Source organism: Amblyomma mixtum, chromosome 2 (assembly GCF_055824585.1).
Source record: "Amblyomma mixtum isolate Tamu chromosome 2, ASM5582458v1, whole genome shotgun sequence".
NCBI lineage: Eukaryota > Metazoa > Arthropoda > Arachnida > Ixodida > Ixodidae > Amblyomma > Amblyomma mixtum.
Genome location: NC_143013.1, coordinates 107,525,387 through 107,551,576, shown reverse-complemented (window position 1 = coordinate 107,551,576; position 26,190 = coordinate 107,525,387). Strand labels below are relative to the sequence as shown.

The following is a 26,190-nucleotide window of genomic DNA, read 5'->3' as shown; positions in this document are numbered from 1 at the left end:
CGAATCCTTGTATGGACGTTTCCGAAACGTGACCAGTTTCGTTCGCAGCTGGCGGATGATGGTGGTATCTGAAGCAGTCGGCAAGCCAGAGGAGTTAGCGGCTGGTTGGTGCAAAGGCCTTGCCACCAGGTAGATGGGGCCACGTGCTTCGCTGAGTCCCAGACCCCTGTACTGGATCAAATTCCTGCGGGTGTCCTGTACTCTGCTACGTTGGAAATCAAGAAGCCAGGCTTGTATTTGGCTGGAACGGCTTACGTGCACAGCAGCCTATGCTATTTATGCCGTGTGTGTCGCGCTCTAGAATTTGCAGTCATTTTGTTCTACTTCAGCCGTGAGGTCAAGTATTAGTGTGTTTTTTAGTCAAGCCTGGATCTTATATGTGACCTGGCCTTCAACCCGCGTACTCGCCGCACGTACGCTTTAAAAGCACTACCTGGCACCGGCGATGACGACTGCTCTCCAATCGTTCAACGATGCAAACTGTTATGGTTTTCAAAGCAAAAACAAAAACCTAAACTGAAAGCAAGAAATCATAGAACCTTGAAATTGCATTGTGAAATTTACGATGTTTCTTTCCATTTTTTTTCGTCTGAAAAAAACGAAAAAAACCGGTTTTTTTCAAAAATTGCAGTGTTTTTTTCAGGCCTTCACATCTCTAGTTTCAACTCGAAGACTGAAGCTCTTCGCACCAGGGGTGCCCGTCAGAGACGGTCTCAAGATGTGTTGACACGCAGGGATAAAAAAAGGCAATAACTGAAGATTTATATACAGATATTTACAGGATGTACAGAAGTTTAGACACTCGAGACAAATTAAACGGCAAAAGGACAAACAACAACAAAAAGGGGGTTCTGCGCTAAGGTGAGATGCAACGCATCTTCGGCTACGCCGAGTTAGGGGCCTCCCCTAGTATTAGCCAGATCCACCTTTTTGTTGTTGTTTGTCCTTTTGCCGTTTAATTTGTCTCGAGTGTCTAAACTTCTGTACATCCTGTAAATATCTGTATATAAATCTTCAGTTATTGCCTTTTTTTATCCCTGCGTGTCAACACATCTTGAGACCGTCTCTGACGGGCACCCCTGGTGCGAAGAGCTTCAGTCTTCGAGTTGAAACCAACCCGTCTCTGGCGGGGCACCGCTGGTGCAAGGAGAGTAGAAGAACCTGTGGAACTTTACTTCCCTCATATATTGTAAATTGGTTTTTGAGGAAAGGAAATGGTGCAGTGTATTTCAGATATCTCGTTGGACACCTAAACCGCGACATATAGAAGGAAGGTGGGAGTGAAAGAAGAAAGAGAGAAAGAGGTGCCGTAGTGGAGGTGTAGTGGAGGTCTCCGGAATAATTTCGGCCACCTGGATATCTTTAACCTGCCCTGCCAGCGCACAGCACACGGGCACCTTTTGCGTTCCGCCTCCATCGAAACGTGGCCGCCGCAGTCGGCTTCGCACCCGTTGAACTCCCATAAATCATAAACCAAACTTATCACATAAACAATCAAGGGGGACAAGGAGCTTCCTTACTACATTTTCCTTCATTAGTTAACTTGGACGCACTTGGTTAAAGCGGAAGTTATAGCGATCTGGTGATCTAACTCGCAGCCTTTCATTCAGCCAAAAAGTTGGCAAAGTGCATTGTGCGGTATCAACTTTGTTCACAAGGAGTGAATACAATCACGTGCATAGTATGTAAGGCGATAGAGTCGGTCGTTGAAAATGAGAATTCGGTGTTGCTTTTGGCACTACCTGGGGGGGGGGGGGGGGGGGGGGTGATTTCACAACAGCGTTCGACTGAGATGGCGGGAGATTGCAGCTGTAAGCTTTCCATGTTGAAAAAAAGTATCGGTAGGCGACTGCGCTCTTACCACAAGTTGGGAAGCAGATTAGTCCGGTCAACGTACTCCGCCCAAATGCACGCCTCTCCACCCAGCACCAGACGCTGCTCCTTCGATGTGTCTGCGGACAATATGGCGCGCTCAGCACAACAGTCCCCCCTTGTGGCCCTGTCGTCACATTTCCACGTTAGCACGACAAGCTTTCATGAAGGACTTCGTCTCTATCTGCAAAAATATAGCTGCGTTCTATCGGAACAAAGCTCTTGCCCAGTCACGAGTAAGTGTTGCAGTGATAGGCCTATTGATTTACTGCGCCACCGATGTGAAATGAACCACTTGCCTCCACAATTCATTAGTGAGTGGCGTATTTCATTCAGGAGTGAGTTGGTGCAACGCGAGGATCTCATTCTCATTCTAATTCTATTCCTTTTTATCTCTTCGTCATAAACTTAGGCACTGCCATACCGTCAATATCGGTGAAGAGCGAGTCGGCGAATAAGTACAATGAAATAGAACCGAATGAAAGGGATCCCTTATTATATCACTAAAATTTGCGGAGATATTGTATTGTAAATTTGCGGACAGGGTTAATTGGAGAGACATGAGAGAGGCCTTTGCCCTGCAGTGGGCGTAGTCATGCTGCTGATGATGATGATGAGTGGACGCAGCTTTTACAGGGGCAAGGTTAATGTGGGTTGGCAACGGTTTTCAAATATTCGGTATGTAGTAGTAGTACTAAAAGCTATTGCTACTAATTTTGCTAGGAATCTGCTAAATGGATACAGCTTGCATTAAAGATCGAAATTAGATAAAGTACTTTGTTTGTATTGCTCATTTTTATTCTGTTCACTTAGGTACTTTTCTTTCCTAGTCAAATTTTTATGAGTTGAAACCCTTCTCATACACAACCAGAACTGAAATAATGCGCTAGGAGCGAAACAAAATTAAGATTTTCATGGTAATGGTCCTAGTTCGGCTTATGTAAGAGGAATTTATAGAAATTAGCGGAAAATTTTGTTTTTTTATGCCTTGTACTTACTGAGAAGGAGGTAAATATCAGTCCTGAACTGCTGTCTTGACGAAAATGCAGATAAAGTCTCTCAAAACTGCCGGCCTTCCGCTCGACATGACCGTAAGAAAGGTTGAAGAAAGGTGTTTTAACGTCGGGATATCCACGTGTAATGTGTTTTCTGAAAGCTAAAGAAACGCTCTATCTGAATGTTGTAAAATCTAAAAGTCCATTTGTTTATTAGGTAAGTCTCACCTCCTTTTAATCTGACTCATATATTGGAGGGGCCTATTTTCTACAATGAGCATAGTTAGGCATATGGTGATGTTGATATTACGAGTCCGCATCTTGCTGCGGCAGTAACGTGTAGAGCTCCAGGAAGGCGTGCTTACCTTGTGCTGTTGTTGAAATTCATGTCTTCGTACCGCTGTCAACCGACGCTATAAACCTTGTCAAGTGCTTTTAGTACCGTTAAAGGAACTCGGACAGTTTTCTACTCCCTTCACGACGAAGCAGTGACCGTAAAGGACGTGCGCAACACCCCCCCCCCCCCCCTTCCCCCACGTCCTGCCTCTATTACACGAGAGAGCTCATCAGTTCATGCAAGGTATGTTGCTGGGCGAGTAGGTCGGTACTCAATTCTTAGACAGGCAGCCCTGGCGGACGGCAGATAAGTTGTGCCCAACTCCGATCTTGTGCCCAACTCTCGTCCGGTAGCGGCCTAGCGGATACAGCATAGGAATGGAACGGTAGAGAAAGCGTGCTTTTTGCCTACGATGTACTAAGAAAGCGCCACATTTACCTTCGGGCGAGCCCCTTTTCCAGCGATGGCTATAAAATCTCGCTTCCTCTGCGGACAAGTGCAGCATATTGCGTAATTGTAAAGTATGTGGCTCTCTGCTCTCGCGACAGAATGAACGCGTGCTTATCACGTGGTTATCCTGTTGATAGCGCGTGATAATCTTTTTGGTCTTGATATCTGCCGGGTTATCAAACACTCATAAACATGCAGGGCCTAGAAAAGAGACCTAACACCAATGTTCACAGACGTGGCGAAGTGTGCCGTCTCACCAGAGAACTCCCTGGGATCGCAAGCATAGTAGTGCCTCCAGTCCCTGAAGTTCTCATAAAGGTCGAGATACCAGCAACTGGACACCACCATCTCGTACCCGCGGCGAGCTATGGAGGCAACAAAGTCGTGCCAGGCACCCGCCTTCCACACCTGCACCACCGTGGCGTTGGGCGACGCCTGCGAACGCGAAATAGAACTGAAATAAGGCACGGCAGCACAGCGCGCTCACACCTTGGGTGGCCGCGGAGTTTCGCGTTCTGAGTGTGCAGCAAACTATTGTCCTGTAACTCTGCTAGTTTCGCATAGCGGCTACAGATCCGTAGAGTACAACATGTTCCCGCAACCACCACTGGTTGATATTTCTAGAACAGAAAGCAGTTCGTACACTCGAACGTGAGCTCCATCCCTGTAACCACCACTAATTTACATTGCTCGCGCAGAGTGAAGTGATTACTCTGGGCTGTTTAACACTAAGTACAAGTTCCTTTGGGCTATGAAGGACAGGGGAAGGAAATTTTTGATTTCTGGCAATATCGGTATGAATATTTTGTGGTTCATATTCAGCGCTAACTGTTAGAAAGTATTTCTTTTCAAGGCGAAAAATTCTTGAATCGATAGAACAGTGCAATGTTTATTTTGGCTGTTGAATACTCCACATAACATGTGCTTCGTACGCTGTGCTTTATTCCTTGCTGCAGCGGCACTACAGGGGCAACAGTCGTTACTGACAATTAAGACATGTGTGAAGGTTTTGAGAGTATGATGGATTTGGATCGCCCAAGGTTTTTGAGCCGGAGAACAGAGTATACAGAATTCATGTGCAAGCCATCCGTGCTGCACACAAAATACAAACGCTTAAGACGTAAGAAAAGCCACACTACCATCTCATATTTGGAACCTAGATGAGACGTCAAGGAAGAAAACCAGCCAAAAAAGACGGAAACACAAGAAGAGAACGACACAGGACAACGGCTGGACTAACAACTGAATTTTTCATGGAGTACAGACCGCCAGGTAATCACCACGCATGCGCCAAGGCAACACTCAAACATGATCACTTAAATAATCAAATTCTTTTGCCGTTAATGCTATCGATGGTGAGCTGACGCAAGCATCACCATGTTTGGCAATCTGGAAGGCCTCAAAGATTTCACGAGCCTTCCGTGTTTTTCCGCAGCCCAGGATGGTGACATCTGCGAAACGTGGGGAACATTTTCCGGGACATCTACTGCAATGCAGAGCAAGATTACCATCTTCACCAGCGCCGACTTTTGTTCTGTGCTTGCGCAACCTCTCGTTCACACAGTCCCCTGTCTGACCTATGTAAAATTTTCCACAGGTCAGTGGAATCTTGTAGATTCCTTCGGTCCGGCACGTTGTGTACATAGTTCTATGTTTGGTCGTGCAACGCTTCTTATTTCCGCCAGGCATAATTCGTGCGCAAAGACCTGAAAGCTTAACTGGCGCAGAAAACACCAAATTGACCCCCTGGCGCTCGGCGACTTTCTTAACATTGTAAAATTTTACATAGGTCAGACAGGGGACTGTGTGAACGAGAGGTTGCGCAAGCACAGAACAAAAGTCGGCGCTGGTGAAGATGGTAATCTTGCTCTGCATTGCAGTAGATGTCCCGGAAAATGTTCCCCACGTTTCGCAGATGTCACCATCCTGGGCTGCGGAAAAACACGGAAGGCTCGTGAAATCTTTGAGGCCTTCCAGATTGCCAAACATGGTGATGCTTGCGTCAGCTCACCATCGATAACATTAACGGCAAAAGAATTTGATTATTTAAGTGATCATGTTTGAGTGTTGCCTTGGCGCATGCGTGGTGATTACCTGGCGGTCTGTACTCAATGAAAAATTCAGTTGTTAGTCCAGCCGTTGTCCTGTGTCGTTCTCTTCTTGTGTTTCCGTCTTTTTTGGCTGGTTTTCTCCCTTGACATGCCTTACCAACAGGCCCACCATTCTGCCCTGCTAGATGAAACGAACTAGAAACAAAAGCTTTAGAATAGACTTCAAGTAGTAGACAAGAGGCTGCCCGCGGCCACGACTGCTAGCCGAAGTCACGGCTCGGGAAAAAGAGGGTAAAAAAAGGCACAGTTCTGAGGAGAGTGAAAGGCAAAATATAACCGCAGATTGTAGGATGGAAAAACTGAGTGTACGAGAAAAAAAAATTCAGAATGACCGTTATGCTTCTGAATTACAGGAGAGGTGAAAGAGTGCAATGTGGAAATTTTAAAGCCGCGTACAAGCTACGGCAACAATGCATAACTAGCCCACGTTTATATTTAAATACTGTAGAATTCAGCCGAACGAAGGATGGGAAAGGAAGAGTAGCTGCAGAGCAGTAGCCCGCAGTGGAAACAGAAAGTGAATGTATTGTTAGAGGGAAAATAAGTGAAGAATGTCAAATAGAAGAAGGATGATGATGGTGTTGAACTTTATTGGGGCAAGGGCAACTTTGGCCCGTGAACGCCATGACACAAGGTATTTTTATTTACGCAAGGTTGAGCGAAAGATTCGGTTTCCAACAATCTCACTCGAGAGAACACCAGCTCCAGGTCCGCGGAAAGCTTCTACCCACTGCATCAAAGATGCGCACCCGGCTGGCCAAGGGATCGAACCTTGCACCTCCCACATGCGAGGCGGGTGCCTAAACCACTCGGCCATCGCTGTGGTTAATGAGGAAAGGATAACAGCGAACTTAGAATACTTGGACGGTCGAAGACTAAATTCTCTTGAGGCTAATAGAATCAGAGCCACCAGGAACGAAGCAGTTTTAGATGTAATGCAAAATTCTATACAGAAAAGCATATGCAAGAATGCTCTTCACCGAGTATTGTTAGATGCGCGTCGGTAGTACATACCACTTTTTCGCTTAGCCAGATTATTCAAAAACACCTAAAAAACATCCCCATAATCTGTAAAGCTAACTGCTTCGGAAAAAAAACTGCGAAAAGAACTTTATAACTATTCCTATCGGCATTTTCTATGCGCCATAGAGAGCCTTGGCGTGCTTTTGAGCATTATAGCATACTTCATTCCATCGTCTCAAAATACTCAATATCTGCATGTTATCACGGGGAAGACAACCTGGGCTAATTTTATATTTCATAGTTAACGGTAATTGATAATTTCTGGAGGATCAATGGGCTAGTATACATTAAGCCCTTAAGAAAACAAAGAAGCACTCTGGTAAGCCAGAGGTTGTTTTTAAACACGAGAAACGACCAGGAATATCGCTTCATTCTGACGAATGTTTCCGTGAATAGAGGTGCCTGTAGTAAGTTTCTCCTTCAGAACTCATTGTTATGCGCTCTTTTCATAGTAACTTCCACTCAATAAAAAAAAGGAAGTGTGCCCACCTCCACGCCGTTTTCTATGGGGTCCTGCCAGATTATGACCTTTAGGCCAGACCGGACTATGTTCTTGAGCGTGCGTCTCACATAGTGTTGCTCGACATCGCTCGTGGATTTCAGGTTGTGCTGCAACTGGAACTCCCGGATCTCAGGGCTTGACCTCCTGCGAGCATCAGTGCAGGCTGGTTAAACAGATTTAGGTCAAATGCTGGCCCTTCGTAGCTTCTCAGCGTAGATTCTGACTACGCCCAGGTGCTCAGATGGACGGTTCCCTCAAAGCCCTTGGCCCCCTCAGGTTAGGAGGAAATCAAATTTATCGTTACAAACGCGGGCAAGTGTCATTCTTAAGCACAGATATTACTGGTAGTATATTTTATAGGTTTGGTTTGGTTTGGTTTATCGGGGTTTAACGTCCCAAAACAACTTAGGCTATGAGGGACGCCGTAGTGAAGGGCTCAGGAAGTTTCGACCACCTGGGGTTCTTTAACGGGCACTGACATTGCACAGCACATGGGCCTCTAGAATTTTGCCTTCATCGAAATTTGGCTGCCGCGGCCGGCATCGAACCCGCGTCTTCCGCGGTCAGCAGCCGAGCGCTGTAACCACTGAGCCACCGCGGCGGGTTAGTATATTTTATACTTTACTGATGGTGTTAACCCTGACTCGAAGGTCTCCTTTTTGAATATACCTTATCTTAATTGTCAAAGGCTTTATCTGTAAAAAAAAGTTTAGCATGGCTTTTTCGGGTTTATCATAAATCAAGTCGACATAAACGCAGCTTTGCCGTCCCCGGGTATGTCTTTTTTTACCTTGAAGAAATAAAACGAGCAGCTATTATTTTATTTCTCTCTAGCTTCTATTTTAAAATTTGTTGGTGGGGACTGCAGATAACTCGACCGTAACTGAAGATATCATACCCAAAAATTCTGATCAAAATCATTTTTGCGCGGGAAACAGTTTATGAAGGTAATTTTTTCATATAATGTACAATTTCAGTATAACAATCAATATATCCGCAGATGACCCGATTATTCCAGCCTCGATTGTTATGCAAGCGCGTGATTACAGTCGGGATTTCCCGGTCGTACCAGCAATCGTAGTAAACTTCGTCCATGCCGAGGTGCACGTAGCGGTCCTTGAACAATTTGGTCACCTGGGAAATGAGGCTCTGCACCAGGCTGTAGGTAAGGTTCTTCGTCGGATCGAGCATCTCGAAGGCCCCGTGCTGGCCCGGGCTAGCGGTGCCCCTGCTACCGTTGCCGTAGCAGGGCGTCAGCGCGTCTGCGTCAGATGGACATGGACAGAGTCTTCATCCGGATCTTATACGCTCTCCAAATTTTCATACAACACGCGCGTCATAAAGCACTGTACTACTGATGAGGTTCCAGCTTTCCACTATTCAGGCGTGCTGCCTACCTTCGGCTTCACTCGGCACAGTCGCGTACAATATAATGCTAACGAGGTGCTTAAGGAACTATAGCCCTTATTAAGCCTCGCTAATCACTGACACGCGACTATATGCTTAAACACTACTGAACAGAGCCACGTTAGAATATGCTTCTGTGAAATGGCATCTACACAACGCTAATCTATCAACATGTGTTTAATCAATTCAAAACAAGCGTGCTAGATTCATTCTCGTTCCCACTACGCTAGTCAGTATTTTTGGAGCTCGATATATCTCATAATCTTGTACCTTAGCACGCGACGGGAATCTTTACGCCCATAATTCTTTCGTTCAATATATCACGCTGATCTATCGTTCGCCATCCCTGATATCCACCAAGAATATCGCATTTGAGTAGCAATGATCAGGCGCAGAATGTGTCCGCGATTTTTGTTCGCACCAAGCAATATGAAAATTCTCGTTAGTGTTATCATAGAAGAACGCCATTTTTTACCTGCCACTTTAGTCAGCTTTACGTAAGATATAGTTTTCAGACCACCATAACGACGTTATTGCAATAATGAGAGGGAGGAAAGCGCAAGAAACTTCCATGCTGGCTTATTGGAGAAACCTCCGCTGAAGCCGTAACTGTGTCCCCGCCGGCTATGAACGCAAGTGGAGGGCTTGGCGCTAGCGGCTGTAATAAAGAAAAATTGCCGGGGGCTCAGCTTTGGTTAAGCCTGGTAGGTGGCGAAAGCAAAAGCGCAGCGCCTCCTACTGAAGGAACGCAGTGCGCCGCGTCTACAGGTCACGCGTGGCTACCGGCCGCCGCTGCGCGACGACTCAAAGCGTCTTGGAACGCAGTGCGCCGCGCCTACAGGTCACGCGTGGCTACCGACCGCCGCTGCGCGACGACTCAAAGCGTCTTCGGTAATTTTTTTATATTTTGTTTTTTTCTGCTGTTGCGACTGAGAGAACGAAAACATCATCTTCAGCTGGTATGACGTCACAGCGGCAGTAACGCGACAGGTGCGCAGCGCGGCAAACACACCGTAACTGCAGCCGTGCTCTCTGAAGGAACGAGTTGTTCGCCCATAATCTACAGCTGGTATGACGTCACAGCGGCAGTAGCGTCACAGGTGCGCGGCGCGGCGTAACTGCAGCCGGGCTATCTGAAGGAGCGAGTTGGTCGCCCATATTCACTCCGCTAAAGGTCAAACGTAACTGCGGCCAGGTCACAAGAAGGCTTGAAAGTGTGAGTAGTATTATTTTCGCAATAAAAAGATCTAACCCTAAAGATGGTTAAGGTTGTGAAAGGAGAAAGCCTTTCTCTCTCTCACTATTCCTTTTGAATTCCTGACCCGCGCTGCCGTTATAACTGCCGCGCATGTTATGCAAGTTTCGCGAACTCCGTCAGTCGCGTTATCTCGGGCGCTGTCGCCTGCATTGCGGCGCCGGTCGCAGACACTTTGGCGCTGTGTTATTTCATGTGTTAATGATGTTGGTTCTGCGACAGCTGCGGTGGTGTTTGGTTTAGTGCGAGTGACCTTCGAAATTTTGAACAGCGCTACGAGACCCGCAGGTATAGGTCGCGAACCGTTACCTGTGCTCGCTTTCTCGGGAGCTACTGTTCACTTCTGCGGCTTGGATCATGAACTATGAATGAGTCACGGCTGTTGGTGAAGCAATCGTCTTGTTTTTGGAACTCCTGTGCGCTAAATTAACGTTCACAGTAAAAAGGAGAGATCAGAAGACAGAAGTGCGACTTTCAACTTCAGTAACCGCCAAGTGATGCCAGGCGCGATTATGCCAGCGAAACTAAATAATCAAGAAGTTGATGTTATCAATACCTGCCGAGGTTTGATAAAAGGTTGAGAAAATTGGCATTCATATGGCCTGAAAAATGTGCATAGCAACATGAAAAAAAAACACAAGTGCATGAAGAATTGGTGAGAAGAAATTGGTGAGAAGAAATTAAAAAGCTGATAAAAAGATAAGATAAAGCCCAAGATAAAAAGCACAATAAAATTCTAAAAGTGAACTAATATAATGAGAAGTGACAGTGGGTCAGAAGCTAGAAGTAACCATCCAAAAAAGAGTTCATTGCTAGAAAGGTGAATAGAAGGCACGCTGACGCACTTTTAACTAACGACGCATACGGTTGCCATTGAAATAGTATAGTAAGAGCAATGATCTTATATGCTCTTTTTGCGTCAACATACCTGTGCAGCATTAAACTTTTTTAACGTTACAGCGTTAAGGCTTCCACTGAGCAGAAAATCCAACGTCGGCGTTGGTATCGGTGTTGTGAGCGAAAAATCCCCGGAGCAGCAACCTAGGTCACGTGACCTTGTGGCGTCATCAGAACCTGCCCACCGGATCGCGAGAAAGCTTCCCACAGTGGCAGGTGTCAGTAAAATTAATGATTGGCCGCGAGAGGTTGCTCGGAGAGAGCAACATGGGTCGCACAAGCCACGCCGGTGGCTGCACCTGCAATCGCAGGGACATCGCTTAACCTCAGCACCCCTGCGCCAGAAGTTGTATGTCTCCCAGGGATCGATAAATGTAAACTCAAGATTGACAAATTCCGCACATATGGACGTTAACCATTATAGCTATCGCGTCATGCCCTTAAGCCGGAGCTAAAGTAACTGCTCCAAATTTTTACATTGGTTGTGTTTTGATGCCTTAAAAAAGATAGAATACTTTTTGGTAGCATTCGATTTTGACAGTAAAGCGGGGCGCTATCCTTGGAGGCTTCGAACTGTGAATAACCGCAAAAACGCGCTTACGTTCGGTTTTCCGCAACCTTCTGCTCAAAGAAGGCACATAAACTCTCTACGTAATGAACGGCTATCTCTACACTAACCCATCTATTTGGAAAATTGAAACATTCTTGTCACCTATAGGCGATTTACTCACTCGTGCTAGAAAATAACGCGTTTTACAGGTAATATCTACATTTTACAGCCCATATATTGCTAATATACTCTGTTCCATACATAGCAGGCAACGCTGCCAAAGCTAGCATGCCTATTTGCGCGGACGAACTCCACGCCCAAACAGTTTTTTCCCATATAATCGAAGTGAACGCAAGCATGTTTCGTAGCGCGAAACCGTGACTGGCACCACCTCAACTTCGTTTCGCCTCTTGCCTCATTTTCGTCCTGCGACTGATAACAGACTTTGAAAAGCAACAATTACATGTGATGGTTTGGTACGCGGTCGGTAGGGAAAATCGCTCCTATTCAATCCCCTCCCAAAAGTCAGTTGCACTCAATGCATATTATAGCCAAAGGACCCGAGCACTGAGCGCCTCACAACTTCCGCCGAAAATTTGAATGCTACCAGATCGCTTTATACTGCTCATTGTTTTCGCCTAAACGCTGAGAGGAGTTTCGAGAAGAACGAATGGTAAGTGGCGGAGTAATATGGTTTGGCGGACGCATTACTTCCGCAGTATCTACAGTGTTGCCTGCTATGTATGAAACGGAGTGTAGCCTGAGTGTGCACAATATACTGAAATGGCTGCTCTTCCTGACCTCTTTCTGAGGGTCTGCCTACGTTGGAGTACGAAGCCCCTACGCACCATAGCAGAAGGTGCCAGGCTTTAAAGGACCCACCTGGAAATGCCTGGCCCAGCGCGTGCGTGTGTCCCGGAGTGTCGATCTCGGGGATGACGCGTATGCCTCGCAGCCGAGCGTACTCCACCACGCCGCGCACGTCCTCTTCAGAGTACACGTGGCGTTTAGAGTACGCGCCCACCTTGGGGGAAAGGAGAAAGAGGCATGGTCGTGCGTATTCTCAACAAGCAGTGCGGCAGGCCCGACAGCTCTCGCAAGCTGGAGCAACGGAGGTAAATTCATTGACAGGAAACAAAACAAGCACTACAAACTCGAAAATGCTGCTACATTGCTACGGTGTGTAAGGTAGTTTGGATTTGATATGTCGTGGAATACCGGTGATTTAAGCTGCTAGGGCTTGTTGGTCAGTGATCATGGTTAAAGAATGCAGAGCGGAAAGACAAGGACAAACGAAGAAGTGGACAGTACTGGCGTGACAGTCAGCGCCAGTCCAGTCCACCTTTTCGTTTGTCCTTGTCTTTTCGTGCTTCATTCTTTAACCATTTCCTCGCCGTGGTGGCTAAGTGGTTACGGCACTCGGCTGCTGACTTGAAAGAGGCGGGTTTGATCCCGGCCGCGGCAGCTGAATTTCGATGGAGGCGAAATTCTAGACGCCTGTGTACTGTGCGATGTCAGTGCAAATTAAAGCACCCCAGGAGGTCGAAATTTGCGGAGCCCTTCACTACGGCGTTTCTCATAGCCTGAGTTGCTTTGGGACGTTAAACCCGAATAAACCGGCGTCTCTCATAGCCTGAGTTGCTTTGGGACGTTAAACCCGAATAAACCAATAAACCTGAGACGTTAAACTCGAATAAACCAATAAACCAATCTAACTATTTCAGCAACCACTTTTTCAAAATTCTTAACAGTATGGACTTCGAAATAAAAAAATCTTTTGGGAACTAACAGGCAGCCGCTAAGAACGTTAGTTACTACAGTAAATTACTCTAGTTGGGTGGATATGCACTGAAATTCACTAAATACCTCCTTTAATTAACACAAAATATCGATTAGTGCCTATGCGGAACACGAAGGCATGTTGCCGAATCAGTTTTAGGAGTTGTCCAGCTCGAGGAGGATCTTTACTTTCTCCTTACAGGACCGAAACTTTGCGCATGATTAGCGGGCAGATTTTCTTGCACTGCCGAGCTAAGGAGTATGTATTTTTCTGTTTTGTTCCATGGCTTCAAACTACCCACTGGCACGAACCACCATACTGCAGTAATCAAAATAGCAACTTATGAATTTTCGTAATTATTTTCATAATCATGGTATCTTTATACCATTATCTTTTCAAAATTCGTTCCTCGAAAATGTGAGCTCGACAGCTTAGTCCGCAACACCACTCAGTGGGTGCACCTCCGGATACATTAGGCCCTCGCTGCTACGGCCTAGTGGTTACAGCGTAAGGTGTCTGAACACTCTAAACACTAATACGCCGATTTCAGAGTAAAAAGGGGCTAAGCTGTTCTCTAGAGCACATCCTTTCATAGAAGGGAGTGCGCTTGGACAGCTCTTTCCTGAGATTTGCACTTTATGCTTCGGCATCCGAAAGCCGGCCGCTAAGCACCCACGGGTAAAATTGCACCATTCGGCACCCAGCGGTAAAATTGCAGCTGCGGCATACCAGACAAGCTGCTCCCGCACAGCACCTTCCGCCACCGTGAAAGGTACCGGTTTAGATTTAAACAGTCAATCGGACGGACTGGCTTAGGATAGGTTTGGCTATTAGTTCTTCATTGTTGTCACTCGTGACAATGGCGCTCATTTCGGTGCCATCGAGGTTCCTATCGAGGTGGTCAACAGCGAGCTCCCGGTAACGTTAAAAACAAGAGCGCTGCAGTCTCCACCGCTGGTTGGACGGCACCACCAGCGATGAGGGGCAAATGGGAGGTAGAGGGGGGGTACTTTCAGAGGCGCTTGCTTCATTCCGGGCTTTACCTCTCTGGGTCTTCGCGAGCGTCGTCGTCCAAAGAAAGACAGTTGATTCGTTCGCGGCCTGACGTGCGGCTGCGTCGCACCCTTTTAAACTGCAACGTGAGGCGGTCTAATATCTAATCTAATGTAGCTTGCAAGCGGCCGGTGGGGAGCGGCCATGTTCGCAATTTTTAAAGAAGGTTTTTCGCACAAAACAGATTTTCCCTATGTTTACGGATATTTGGGACTGGTAGATTATTCGGACAATTTCTGGGTCGCACCGAGTCCGAAGAATCGGCCGGTGACTGCATGCACGGCGTGTTTGCGTGTTTGTGCGCGGAGAAATGGGGTTGAGAGATGAACAAGCTTTTAAATAAGGCAGTGACCACGCCAAGTGCAAGTTAGACGTGTGCCGCTCACCGCAGTAAGGTTTGGGAAAGCCGCCAAGTAGAGTGGCCATGACTGGTCGTCCACCAAATGCCAGTGCAGAACGTTGAACTTGTTGTACGCCATGGCGTCCTGTGCAAGAAAACCGCGAACATGAAATCGCTGTTCGCATGCAAGCGTCGCGTTATGTCAGGTCTTATAGTGAGCTTGGGCTACGCTAGCTGCCATACAAACTGTGGGCACAACCGTTAGTTTCAACGTTGCAGATTATGTCTGAAAGTTACCAAGGAATGAGGAGACCGCATCTAAGGATGAACCTGCTGTTAATGCAACGCAAGAGCAAAGAAATTTTCCTCGCGATATAAGTCGTCACCTAAGGAGATTGAATATTCTTGGAGTTCAATGTTCTCTTCTTGATCTAACTTTCAACACACCACGACGCACGCCCATCTACCAGGGTATACTTTAATGCCTCTACAGTGATAACTCCATGAGACGGTTAATGCGGCTCTACACTACACTTTTCTATGAGAGGCAGTGCGCTAGACTACGGCTTGCTCTCTTTTGACTCCGCTCCGATATAGGTGTACTCTTGCTTAAAATGTACGGTGCCCACTGTAGCCGTTGTCAGTGTCTTGGGATTCACGACTGAAAACTCCCGTCAGCGGCTGGCGAGGAAGGTTGTCTTGCGCGTGAGTTATGTGAGGGGGGGGGGGGGAGGGTAATAGGAATGGAATGGCTGCCGTGATCAATTCTCCCAGTGGAAGTGCGAATGCTCTAGAAGTTTGCTTCTACAAATGGCTGTCATCAATTTCTGTACCGCCGGTATCTTATCTAACTTCTACTGCGTGTGACAGAAGCCAACAGCCACAGAACCCAAGGGGCACAGGGGATTTTTTTTTTAAGTTATTTATTTTGTGGCGTTGATCAATTTAGAATATTACTGAATATGTTATCGTTTAAAGATAACTGATTAGAAAAGCAGAAGAAAAAACAACCACCTGCCGCCGGTGGGATCCGAACCCACGACCTCCGAATTACGCGTCCGGTGCTCTACCTCTGAGCTACGGCGACGGCTGTCAATTCTTCTGCTTTCGGGGGTATTTATGTTTACAAGTAACCTAACCTTGAGAGTGTTCATCAGCGCCACCCACGTTCACAAGCGGCGGACGTAGAACGTCCCGAGTTACCGCAGGTGTGACGTAGAACGTCATCGAACGGAGAGGGTGGAAGCTGCGTGAGAACCCTCTTACGCTTCCTAAGGCGTCAAGGCTGCCAGAATCGAGGCCCTCGCTAAGCAATTAAGCAAACAACGGAAGGGGATGAGGGGCTCGTTATAAATATGACAGAAGCCAACAGCCACAGAACCCAAGGGGCACAGGGGATTTTTTTTAAAGTTATTTATTTTGTGGCGTTGATCAATTTAGAATATTACTGAATATGTTATCGTTTAAAGATAACTGATTAGAAAAGCAGAAGAAAAAACAACCACCTGCCGCCGGTGGGATCCGAACCCACGACCTCCGAATTACGCGTCCGGTGCTCTACCTCTGAGCTACGGCGAGGGCTGTCAATTCTTCTGCTTTCGGGGGTATTTATGTTTACAAGTACCCTAACCTTGAGAGTGTTCATCAGCGCCACCCACGTTCACAAGCGGCGGACGTAGAACGTCCTGAGTTACCGCAGGTGTGACGTAGAACGTCATCGAACGGAGAGGGTGGAAGCTGCGTGAGAACCCTCTTACGCTTCCTAAGGCGTCAAGGCTGCCAGAATCGAGGCCCTCGCTAAGCAATTAAGCAAACAACGGAAGGGGATGAGGGGCTCGTTATAAATATGACAGAAGCCAACAGCCACAGAACCCAAGGGGCACAGGGGATTTTTTTTAAAGTTATTTATTTTGTGGCGTTGATCAATTTAGAATATTACTGAATATGTTATCGTTTAAAGATAACTGATTAGAAAAGCAGAAGAAAAAACAACCACCTGCCGCCGGTGGGATCCGAACCCACGACCTCCGAATTACGCGTCCGGTGCTCTACCTCTGAGCTACGGCGACGGCTGTCAATTCTTCTGCTTTCGGGGGTATTTATGTTTACAAGTAACCTACCCCCGAAATACTACCCCCGAAAGTAACCTACCCCCGAAACCTACCCCCGAATACCCCCGAAAGCAGAAGAATTGACAGCCGTCGCCGTAGCTCAGAGGTAGAGCACCGGACGCGTAATTCGGAGGTCGTGGGTTCGGATCCCACCGGCGGCAGGTGGTTGTTTTTTCTTCTGCTTTTCTAATCAGTTATCTTTAAACGATAACATATTCAGTAATATTCTAAATTGATCAACGCCACAAAATAAATAACTTAAAAAAAATCCCCTGTGCCCCTTGGGTTCTGTGGCTGTTGGCTTCTGTCATATTTATAACGAGCCCCTCATCCCCTTCCGTTGTTTGCTTAATTGCTTAGCGAGGGCCTCGATTCTGGCAGCCTTGACGCCTTAGGAAGCGTAAGAGGGTTCTCACGCAGCTTCCACCCTCTCCGTTCGATGACGTTCTACGTCACACCTGCGGTAACTCAGGACGTTCTACGTCCGCCGCTTGTGAACGTGGGTGGCGCTGATGAACACTCTCAAGGTTAGGTTACTTGTAAACATAAATACCCCCGAAAGCAGAAGAATTGACAGCCGTCGCCGTAGCTCAGAGGTAGAGCACCGGACGCGTAATTCGGAGGTCGTGGGTTCGGATCCCACCGGCGGCAGGTGGTTGTTTTTTCTTCTGCTTTTCTAATCAGTTATCTTTAAACGATAACATATTCAGTAATATTCTAAATTGATCAACGCCACAAAATAAATAACTTAAAAAAAATCCCCTGTGCCCCTTGGGTTCTGTGGCTGTTGGCTTCTGTCATATTTATAACGAGCCCCTCATCCCCTTCCGTTGTCTACTGCGTGTGTCAGAGCTGTGTGCCTGGTGACGCAGCCGCAGTGTAAGGTACTGAAGTAAAATTGCAGCAAGCATCTTGAAACTGTCGCAACATGCGTGGCTTAGGGTCTGGTGTCATAATCGCTAAATTAATCCAATCAGTGGATAATTTTGTACCCTCAGAATCTAAAACTGCAACGCAAAAGAGGGCCTTAATCAGTACAAAGCGACACTGGTCAAAATGAAGACCATATGAGCGGTTTAATTAAACGGTTGCACAATACCATGACTCATGTTGTTCATCGTAATCCTTCTTGGCTCTGAAATCTTTTCTTTTAATGCGGTGGTGGGCCTGTCGGCAGTCAGTTCATACTGTGAACCCCTTTTGGGTCTTAGCTTTCTGCATAGAGCCACGTCGCAGGGAAGGTCATGCAACGCCACAAGGGAGAACAGCACTGCACCTTGTTAGCTATACAGCAGCACTCTCTACTAGAGCACTGCACGGGCCTCAATCTGAGGCCCAAGCCTGGGCCGGGCCCGAGACCTGAAGTCCGAGCCGGGTCCAGGCCCGCGGCTTCAAGCCCGCGCCCGGCCCAGGCCCGCTAAATTATCGCTCTAGCGAGCCCGACCCGGCCCGTGAATCCCGGAGTGAAGCCCAGCCCGGGCCCGGCCCGGCCCGTATCACAGTAACGCTTGAGGTATACTGCTCACTCTGAGCACGTAGACCGCTACTACACCGATAAGAAACTGGCCGACAAAGGTTCTGAAACCACAGTTTGGGTTGTAGAAAGTTGGTTCTTTTTAACCCAGAAGGAAGTGATTAAGAGTAGTGCTCGCCAGGCCCGTCTTTTGGACAGTGATCTCATGTAGGTGCACAAAGATAAACTCTGAAGTTCCGAGAGCCAAATAAGAAGGGCTGCATACGCGTGTAATAGACTGCTTTGCATTCCCCCATGATTTTAATCAGTTTATTGCCGCCAGGTGTCCCTGGGCGGCGCCGAAAGGACGAAGAAGTCAGGGACTCGCGTGCTCTCGGAGCTGGTACTCTGCTTGTCTGCTGCGACCTGTGCCTAGCCCTTTTGTTTCCTGTTCTATTAGTGACATTTGCGGTGGAGGTGCTGGGTAAATCGCCCTGGAATATGTCGCACACCCCTCCTAACACCGAGGATCCCAGACCTCTCCCTGTCGACACGCCAGTGCATCGGGTCAGTCGCCGAAATCTAGGACTGTCCCCTGAGCATGGGCTATTGGAGACTACCGCGGCGCCTGGCCAGCTGCCTCCTGTGCTCAGGCCATTTGACTCAACCCCGGCGCCTGCCCCTCGACCAGTTATGCAAGGCGCCGCGTACTACACCATCCAGAACCCGCGGATACCAAAGTCCTTTCACGGGACTCAGCTGGAGGACGTGGAAGATTGGCTCCTCCAGTTTGAACGTGTCGCTGCATTCAACCAATGGGATGACGCCGCCAAGCTGAGGAACGTTTTCTTCAGCTTGGAGGACGGTGCTCGAACGTGGTATGAGAACCGTGAGGACACTCTTTTATCTTGGCATGAGTTCAGACGTCAACTGCTCGCCGCGTACGCCAGCGCTGATTGTCGGGAGCGAGCTGAGCGGGCCCTGCAGTCTCGGATGCAAATGTCCAACGAAACGGTTGCGATGTACGTCGAAGACATGACGCGTCTCTTCCGACGGGCTGACCCAGCCATGTCGGAAGCCAAGAAGCTGCGCCACCTAATGCGTGGTGTTAAAGAAGAGCTCTTAGCCGGCCTCGTGCGCAGCCCCCCAAGCACTCTTGCCGAGTTTCTAGCAGAGGCTGTCACGATGGAGCAGGTCCTCCGGCAGCGTTCCACCACGTATGACCGGCCAGTCCTTGCTTCTTCTGTTACGGAGTCTCTACCGGCGTTAAACAGCAATGCCGACTTCCTCCGTGACATGATCCGCGCTGTCGTCCGTGAAGAGCTAGCGAAAATATGTGGTACGTCGCAGCCAACGGCCAGCTCCCTTATGGGCGTTATCCGTGAAGAGGTGGAGCAAGCTATCAGGCCTCCTTTACTACGCGGCGAACCACAGCCCATCCAGACCGATTACTACCGCCCGACGTACGCTGAAGCTCTGCGGCGCCCTGCCCCACACCCAGCGGCATTTCCACAGCCCGTCCAGACAGACTACTGCCGCCCGACATATGCTGATGCTCTACGACGCCCTGCCTCAAGTCCGGCGGCATTTGTTCAAACACCACACGACGTCCCGCTACCCTCCGTGCAGCCAGTGCAGCACATCCCGACTAGTGATCGACGATCCCTGCGCAGAGCAGACGTCTGGCGTGGCCGTGACCGCAGGCGTTTGTGTTTCCATTGTGGGGAGCCCGGTCACCTGTTCCGCCGGTGCCCATATGAAGAGCTTGGCCTGCAGGGTTTTTCCTCCGATGCGCCACGAACCCGATTTGGCCAAAGGCCCCCTGAGATTGAGGAGTACGTGACCCAGCAGCCCCTGTGGTCCACGGCGCGCCGTGAGTCCCGATCGCCGTCACCTCGCCGATCATCATTTTCACGGAATCCGCAGAACTTCTCGCGGGAGAAGGCGGCCCGTTCGCCCAGCCCTCGCCGGGAAAACTGAAGACGACGACCTCCGGGGAAGTGGTCGCTGGATATCGACGCTGTAAAGACCCCCTGACGCCGCCGACATCCGATGGTAGAGCTCTGACGACGCCGACGACAGTGGGTGAAGTAAAGGACCGATTCTCACTGGACATACCCGTGCTTCTCGATGGTCACAGCATTAGCGCGTTGGTGGACACAGGAGCGGAGTATTGAATTATTAGTGGCAAATTGGCAGCGCTTCTCAAGAAAGTAACAACTCCCTGCTCTGGCATGCAGATCCGGACGGCGGGGGGCCATATCATTACTCCGCTTGGACAGTGCACGGCTAGGGTCCAGATCACCGATTCGACGTTCATAGTGAGCTGCCTGGTGCTCCGCGACTGTTCTCGTGACCTGATTTTGGGCGTAGATTTTCTCCGTGAGAATGGTGCCATTATCGACCTGCGGCAAAGAACAGTTACGTTTTCTACAGCGAAAGCCGACGACACCTCCGATGTTCGTCAACGCAGCTCCGCCCTTCGTATTTCCACTGAGTGTGTTTTGATCCCGCCGCGCGCCAGTGTTTTTGCAAGCGTTGAATGCGATGATAAGCTACGTGATGGACCTGCAGTCGCCGAGGGCAACCTTTCCTTGCTACTGACACACGGCATTTGCTCGGCCCGAAGCCTTGTCCACTTCCATAACGGTCGGTCGGAACTCCTGAGTACTAATTTTACGAACGAACGTCGTCGCCTTTTTCGAGCTGCTGCCATCGCGTGCGCCGAACAATTGGCAGATGTTACTGAGTGCTTTGCGTCCGAGGCCATGGTTCAACCAGACACGTCCCTGGATCGCATCGATATTAGCTGCGGTCTATCAGCGACTCAACAGCGCGACCTACGCGCCCTACTGCTCCGATACAAAACCTGCTTCGCATCCTCCTCGAAAGTGCGGCAAACGACGGTCACAAAGCATCGAATCATCACTTCCGATACTTTGCCACCGGGAAGTACAAACATTAAAGCTGCCTAGCAAGCAGTGGGATGACATTTGTTTAGTGAACGCGATCTTACCAGTTGAACTCATAGCCGAACTGGTCGCCTTTCAGCAGAAACGAAAAGGTAAAAGGCTTGAGTATTTCACGGTGTGTGTTTTGTAGACTATAAGCGTCCTAACTAATATGTTCTTCGCGAATGCATTTCTAATAGTGTATGGGTATGTTTCGGGATGACAAATGATCAATGGCCAATTAAGACCGGTTGAATCTTACTCTTACTGGTGGAGCAGAAGATAACGCTCGAACCACGTGATAACTTACAGGGCAAAACACTTGTCATGACATCCAGGCTGAAGAAGCGAGAAGGGATAGATGTGGTTATGAGATGAGATTTACAAACTCTCGCGACCTTTTGTGGCTATTTCATTTACGAGACCTTCCGGTCAGCTTATCAAAAAGAAAACCAAACGCGCTTTAGTTTGTGAATTTTCTCACATAAGAAAAATATAGGTATAAAATAAAAGCTATGTTTTTGGGGCTTAAGGGTCCAAGCAGAGTCAGGCTGTGAGAGACACCGAAGCAGAGGGCTCCGGATCATTTGGACCACATGGGTTTCTTCAACGAGCAATGATACCAGAAAGTATAGGCTGTCATGCTTGCCGCTGAAATAGAAATGCGGCCACCAAGGCTAGGAGCAAACCCGGGTTCCACGGCTCAGTAATCAAGCGCCTTGACAACTAAGCCAGCGTGGCGTGGAAATAGGGAAATAAACAAGTCAATGAATAAAGCATAGTTTTTTTTTTCTCGCGTACTATAACCCATAGCTCATCCGTGTCGCTGCTCCAATGCCGCAGTTGTGTACTTCACTCTGCAATAGTGAATGAATTGTCGGACACCAGCCGTTTCTGTACGGACCCAAGCCCGACTCGGGTCTGCAGCTTTGAGCCCGAGCCCGGCCCGGGCCCGCAACTTCAGGCCCGGGCCCGGCCCAAGCCCGGCAAAACAGATCACGTCCCGGCCCGAGCCCGTGCAGTGCACTACTATCTACACTGCTGGACCAATGTAGAACCTGGGCAGTTCTTTCAGCGCGATAAGTGTTAGTCCTGCTAAAAATCAGTTATCATACTATCGCCATTTGATGATAAGCGCAATGTTCTCTGTATGAACTATGCTTGAAGGCATGTTGTGAAGTCACTAGGGGCTAATTGACGTGATCGAGGAAGAATTGATGTCGGTGATCGGAGGTGTTGGACTTGCGGGGCATGGTGTTCCCCCTTCAGGCACCACATTCCGCGTGCGTACCACCAGCTCAAGAGCCTTTAGAGGATAGTCATTTGCCAAAATATTAGTCTAGACAGCACAAGCCCATGAATAAGAAGATAGTTGGTACCACTCCAGCTATCGTGTACCGGTGCCGTATTTAATAAAATCTTGTTTGGTTTGGTTTACTGGGGTTTAACGTCCCAAAGCGACTCAGGCTATGAGGCACGCCGTAGGAAAGGGCTCCGGAAATTTGGACCACCTGGGGTTCTTTAACGTGCATTGACATCGCACAGCACACGGGCCTCTAGAACTTCGCCTTCATCGAAATTCAGCCGCCGCGGCCGGGATCGAACCCGCGTCTTTCGGGCCAGCAGCCGAGCGCCGTAACCACTGAGCCACCGCGGCGGGTAATAAAATTTTGTGCAAATAAAATAAGTGTTTCCTCATTAGTGTGACCAGTACCTAGCGATACGCATGGCTACCAGGTGTGATGTGGGCCCATGAGGTGTTCGCCATCAGTGCAGTGAAGACATTCTTCGGCGAGTTCTACCGACCGCTGTTATTTTAAAGCAGCTGTGACTAATTTCAAAGGGCCTTCAACCAGGCCGCGAGTTTACTTCTTATCAAGCCCATTTTCTCATCACAAATCCGAAGCTTCGTGCCTGGCACTGTCGTTTTGTCGTGTCTAGGATGGCAATAAAGAAAAAAAAATGGTCCGCGATATAGTCAGGACGGCGTTTGGCTCCGAGCTCAACTGCTGCGAATTCGATTCATCGCTAGTGTATAACCTTCTTTTCAATGCCTAAGTTCGCTTTGTAGCGCATCATGGGAACAGCGCAATAAACTCCGAAAGTGCCCCTCATGCAGTTGTCGGTCGAAAGAGCGGCTGCTCCTGTGAGAGCTGCAAATCACCAGGTTCTGCTTGATGATGGCCACGGGGAGGAAGTGCCGGGCAGTGTCCATCAGGATGCCGCGGTGCGAGAAACGGGGGAAGTCCTTCACTTCGCCTGAATTCACTACAGCCTGCGCAAATAAAACAGTCGCAAAAGATAAGCGTGCGCAAGTTAGTTTGGGGTATTTTTCGTCCACTCTGCGAAACCTTATTGTTCTTCAAAGCATTGCAAATAAAAGATGCGATTTGGTCCTAAAGTGCGAATACAAGAGCTGTTGAAGCGGAAATCAGAAAGAATATATGTTATAGTTAAAACTGCTGTTATTTCGGGGCGCAAGCTTAATAATAAGATCCATTTACGTGACACCATATTTGCCCCCTGCCAAAGCGTTATATACGGGAATACTCGTACTTAAAGGTTAATCTCCTCTTTGTCTTTGAACATGGCCTAGAGGAGATATAGGAAGCCCAATTTTAAGTGCGAATTCATCTGTTTAGCATTTAATACCAAGAACTGTGCCCTGGATGCTGACAAAGCAGAAATCCACGCTTATGTAGTGCTTTCTATTCATTCGAAAACAGCTGTACGTTTCCCTCGAAGCTGAGCTAAGCACGTTAGTCTCGAGCGCATGTTGATGACGTCGGATACTGGGGTACGTGGGTGCGAGGATTAAATCGCAAAAAACTGCTTTCAAAACTGTTTTCGTTTACTGCACCTACCCTCATCTGTATCCAGAGGCAGCCGCTGTACAGGAACAGGATTGATAACTGACGGAAAACACAACGCTGTCTGTCTAGTGTGTTGCTCTTGACCACGTTCTTTAGCGCTGCGTTTTCTGTCAATTAGCAATGCTGTAACAAACCCGGCAAAAGCCCTGGGTCAGAATTGATAGATATCCCCAAAAAGTAATAACTGTAAAGTAGTTCTATTGCCTCCCTAAATTCCCCATCGCACACTTTCCTTTGTAGAGGCAGTTCCCGGCAGCCACGCAAGCGGTAAGCGCTCGGAACGGGTACGGCGATTCCCGAAGAGCCAGAGTTTTTTTCGGGAGGCACAGTGACAACATATTCATGAAAGCAAGGGCGGAGACTTCTGCATTAAAACTATTTGAAGTTTGCTTGTATAAATAGACAAAAGGCACTCACGTAACGCTCGTTGTGTCGCGCCAGTACCATCTGGCTGAATGTCTCCAAGCCTAAGCAGGAAAGAAAAAATGACCAGAAAAATAGGCATTAGCTTCTTTATCACTTGGCGGCTGCCACAGAGGCTTTGATACCTCTTATACATGCTAAGTTTCAACTGATGTCCAGTTGATCGGCAGTACAGCATCCTGATTAGTTTGCTTCAGTTACACGGAACGTTCAGTAAAATTCAGTTCAACCTCTCGATCACACCATGCCGTCGTATGTGCGAAATTTTTAATACAAATTGGTCGTGCACGAGTATTTGAAACTTAAAACACAATTTATACAATTTATTTCATTTGTTTTCAATTACTGCTCAAGGTTCGGGCTTTGCGTGCGGTCGCAGCTAAGCTTCATACTGAGCCAGAAGAATCCAGAAGAGGTGTGTCCAGCTTCACCGCTTGGCCGCCTTTTTCTGGGTACTAAGGTGGGACTTTGTGCGTTCACGTTTATTCCCTTATGAAGTGTAAAGTGGGACTTATGCATACTATAAAGGAACCAATCTTTCGCGTTATTTGAGAACGTATGGAAGTGTAATATCCTGCCGACTCGGCAAAATGGGCGGGTCCATCAACTCCAACTTTCTCAGTTGATACCGTCAAATGAGGCCCCTGACATAAGCGGACCTCAACTACACTGAGCTGTCCAGTGAAGTCCAGAGTTGAAGCGATCTTCAGCTGAACTTTTATCCAAAGCGCCTCCAAAGCACAGTTATCCAAAGCACAGTTATAAGCTTCTCTGGGATTACGGAAAAGTATCAAATAACCAAGATTTGTTTATTTCTAGCCACTGGAATGCGACACACCACTCGGCACACTATTCTGTTTCACAAAAGGAGCTTGGAGAACTATTATCACAAGTGTGCGCTGTTCTTCTGGTAACATATTTTTCACCTTGAAATTACCACGGTGGGCTCGGTCGTGAGTCACTGTGCGTTCCGCTTGGCCTAATATCAACTGCCTCCATGACTCTTCTGAAGTTTGCCGCAGTATTACTATTCTGGGTTTTGGATTTCAATCCGATAGCAACAGGCTTCAAGATAGCATCTTCACTGTCTGACTAGGCAAAAGCTGCAGGCCTTCTGCTTCTATTAACATCGTCATGTGGACTAGTCGGTTGTTAATTATGGAAAATATTAGCGCAAAGAAAACGGAGACTAGACTGAAGTAACACACACCGCAGGACCTACGCTGAACTACCAACTCAATTTTTATTGACAACTAGACCACATTTTGCGCATGCTAAGGCACCACATGCCTATTTATCAGGATTAAGCCTGATTACGCATTCTGCAACACAAGAAAACTCATTCTTTTATCAAGGTAGATGGGTGAACTGCTGAACAGACGTCATCGAAAAGGCAGTAGGCTTAACAACCAACTGGAAGCAGGTGCCACCTTTTCTTCATTGCAAAAGCTGTGCCACCGCATCGCAGCAAAAACAGTGTCAAGTAGCACGTTCTTTAACAGTGCAATGGTTTTTAATAAAAAATGGATTGGTAGTTCAGAACTTGACCTGAGGTATATGTTCGATGTCGTCCCCATTTTCTTTGCGAACAGTTTTCCATGGTTTCTACTTCTGCCTGGTAACAAGCCAGACCACCTCCGGTCAGCAAGGAATGCAAAGAATGCAATGAATTCAGCATGGAATGGTGAAATTCTTCTGAGCACAGTACATTTTTAAACAGGTTTGCATGAAATTTGCCGCAGCAAGATTCGCGTACTGTGGCAATGAGTACTATAGCAAAGAAGCAACAACGGCACCCCCATTTCCA

At 47.9% G+C, this 26,190-nt stretch overlaps 1 protein-coding gene and 1 pseudogene across 2 annotated transcripts in view; one reads left to right on the top strand and one right to left on the bottom strand.

Annotated features, from left to right (window-relative positions):
* The window catches only part of LOC149360491 (beta-hexosaminidase subunit beta-like), a 55,552-nt gene that overhangs the window by 13,535 nt on the left and 15,827 nt on the right, over positions 1-26,190 (bottom strand). Inside the window, exons 6-13 of one of the 2 annotated variants that reach the window (XM_089572343.1) lie at positions 24,378-24,427; positions 23,252-23,362; positions 14,619-14,717; positions 12,282-12,423; positions 8,360-8,552; positions 7,278-7,434; positions 3,912-4,089; positions 1,862-1,952 (exon numbers count right to left, since the gene is read on the bottom strand). In XM_089572343.1, coding sequence (XP_089428469.1) covers positions 1,862-1,952; positions 3,912-4,089; positions 7,278-7,434; positions 8,360-8,552; positions 12,282-12,423; positions 14,619-14,717; positions 23,252-23,362; positions 24,378-24,427 — 1,021 coding nt within the window. The remainder of the gene's footprint in view (positions 1-1,861; positions 1,953-3,911; positions 4,090-7,277; positions 7,435-8,359; positions 8,553-12,281; positions 12,424-14,618; positions 14,718-23,251; positions 23,363-24,377; positions 24,428-26,190) is intronic. The other variant, XM_089572345.1, reaches the window with a different exon arrangement.
* Positions 19,433-21,139, top strand: LOC149360492 (uncharacterized; annotated as a pseudogene).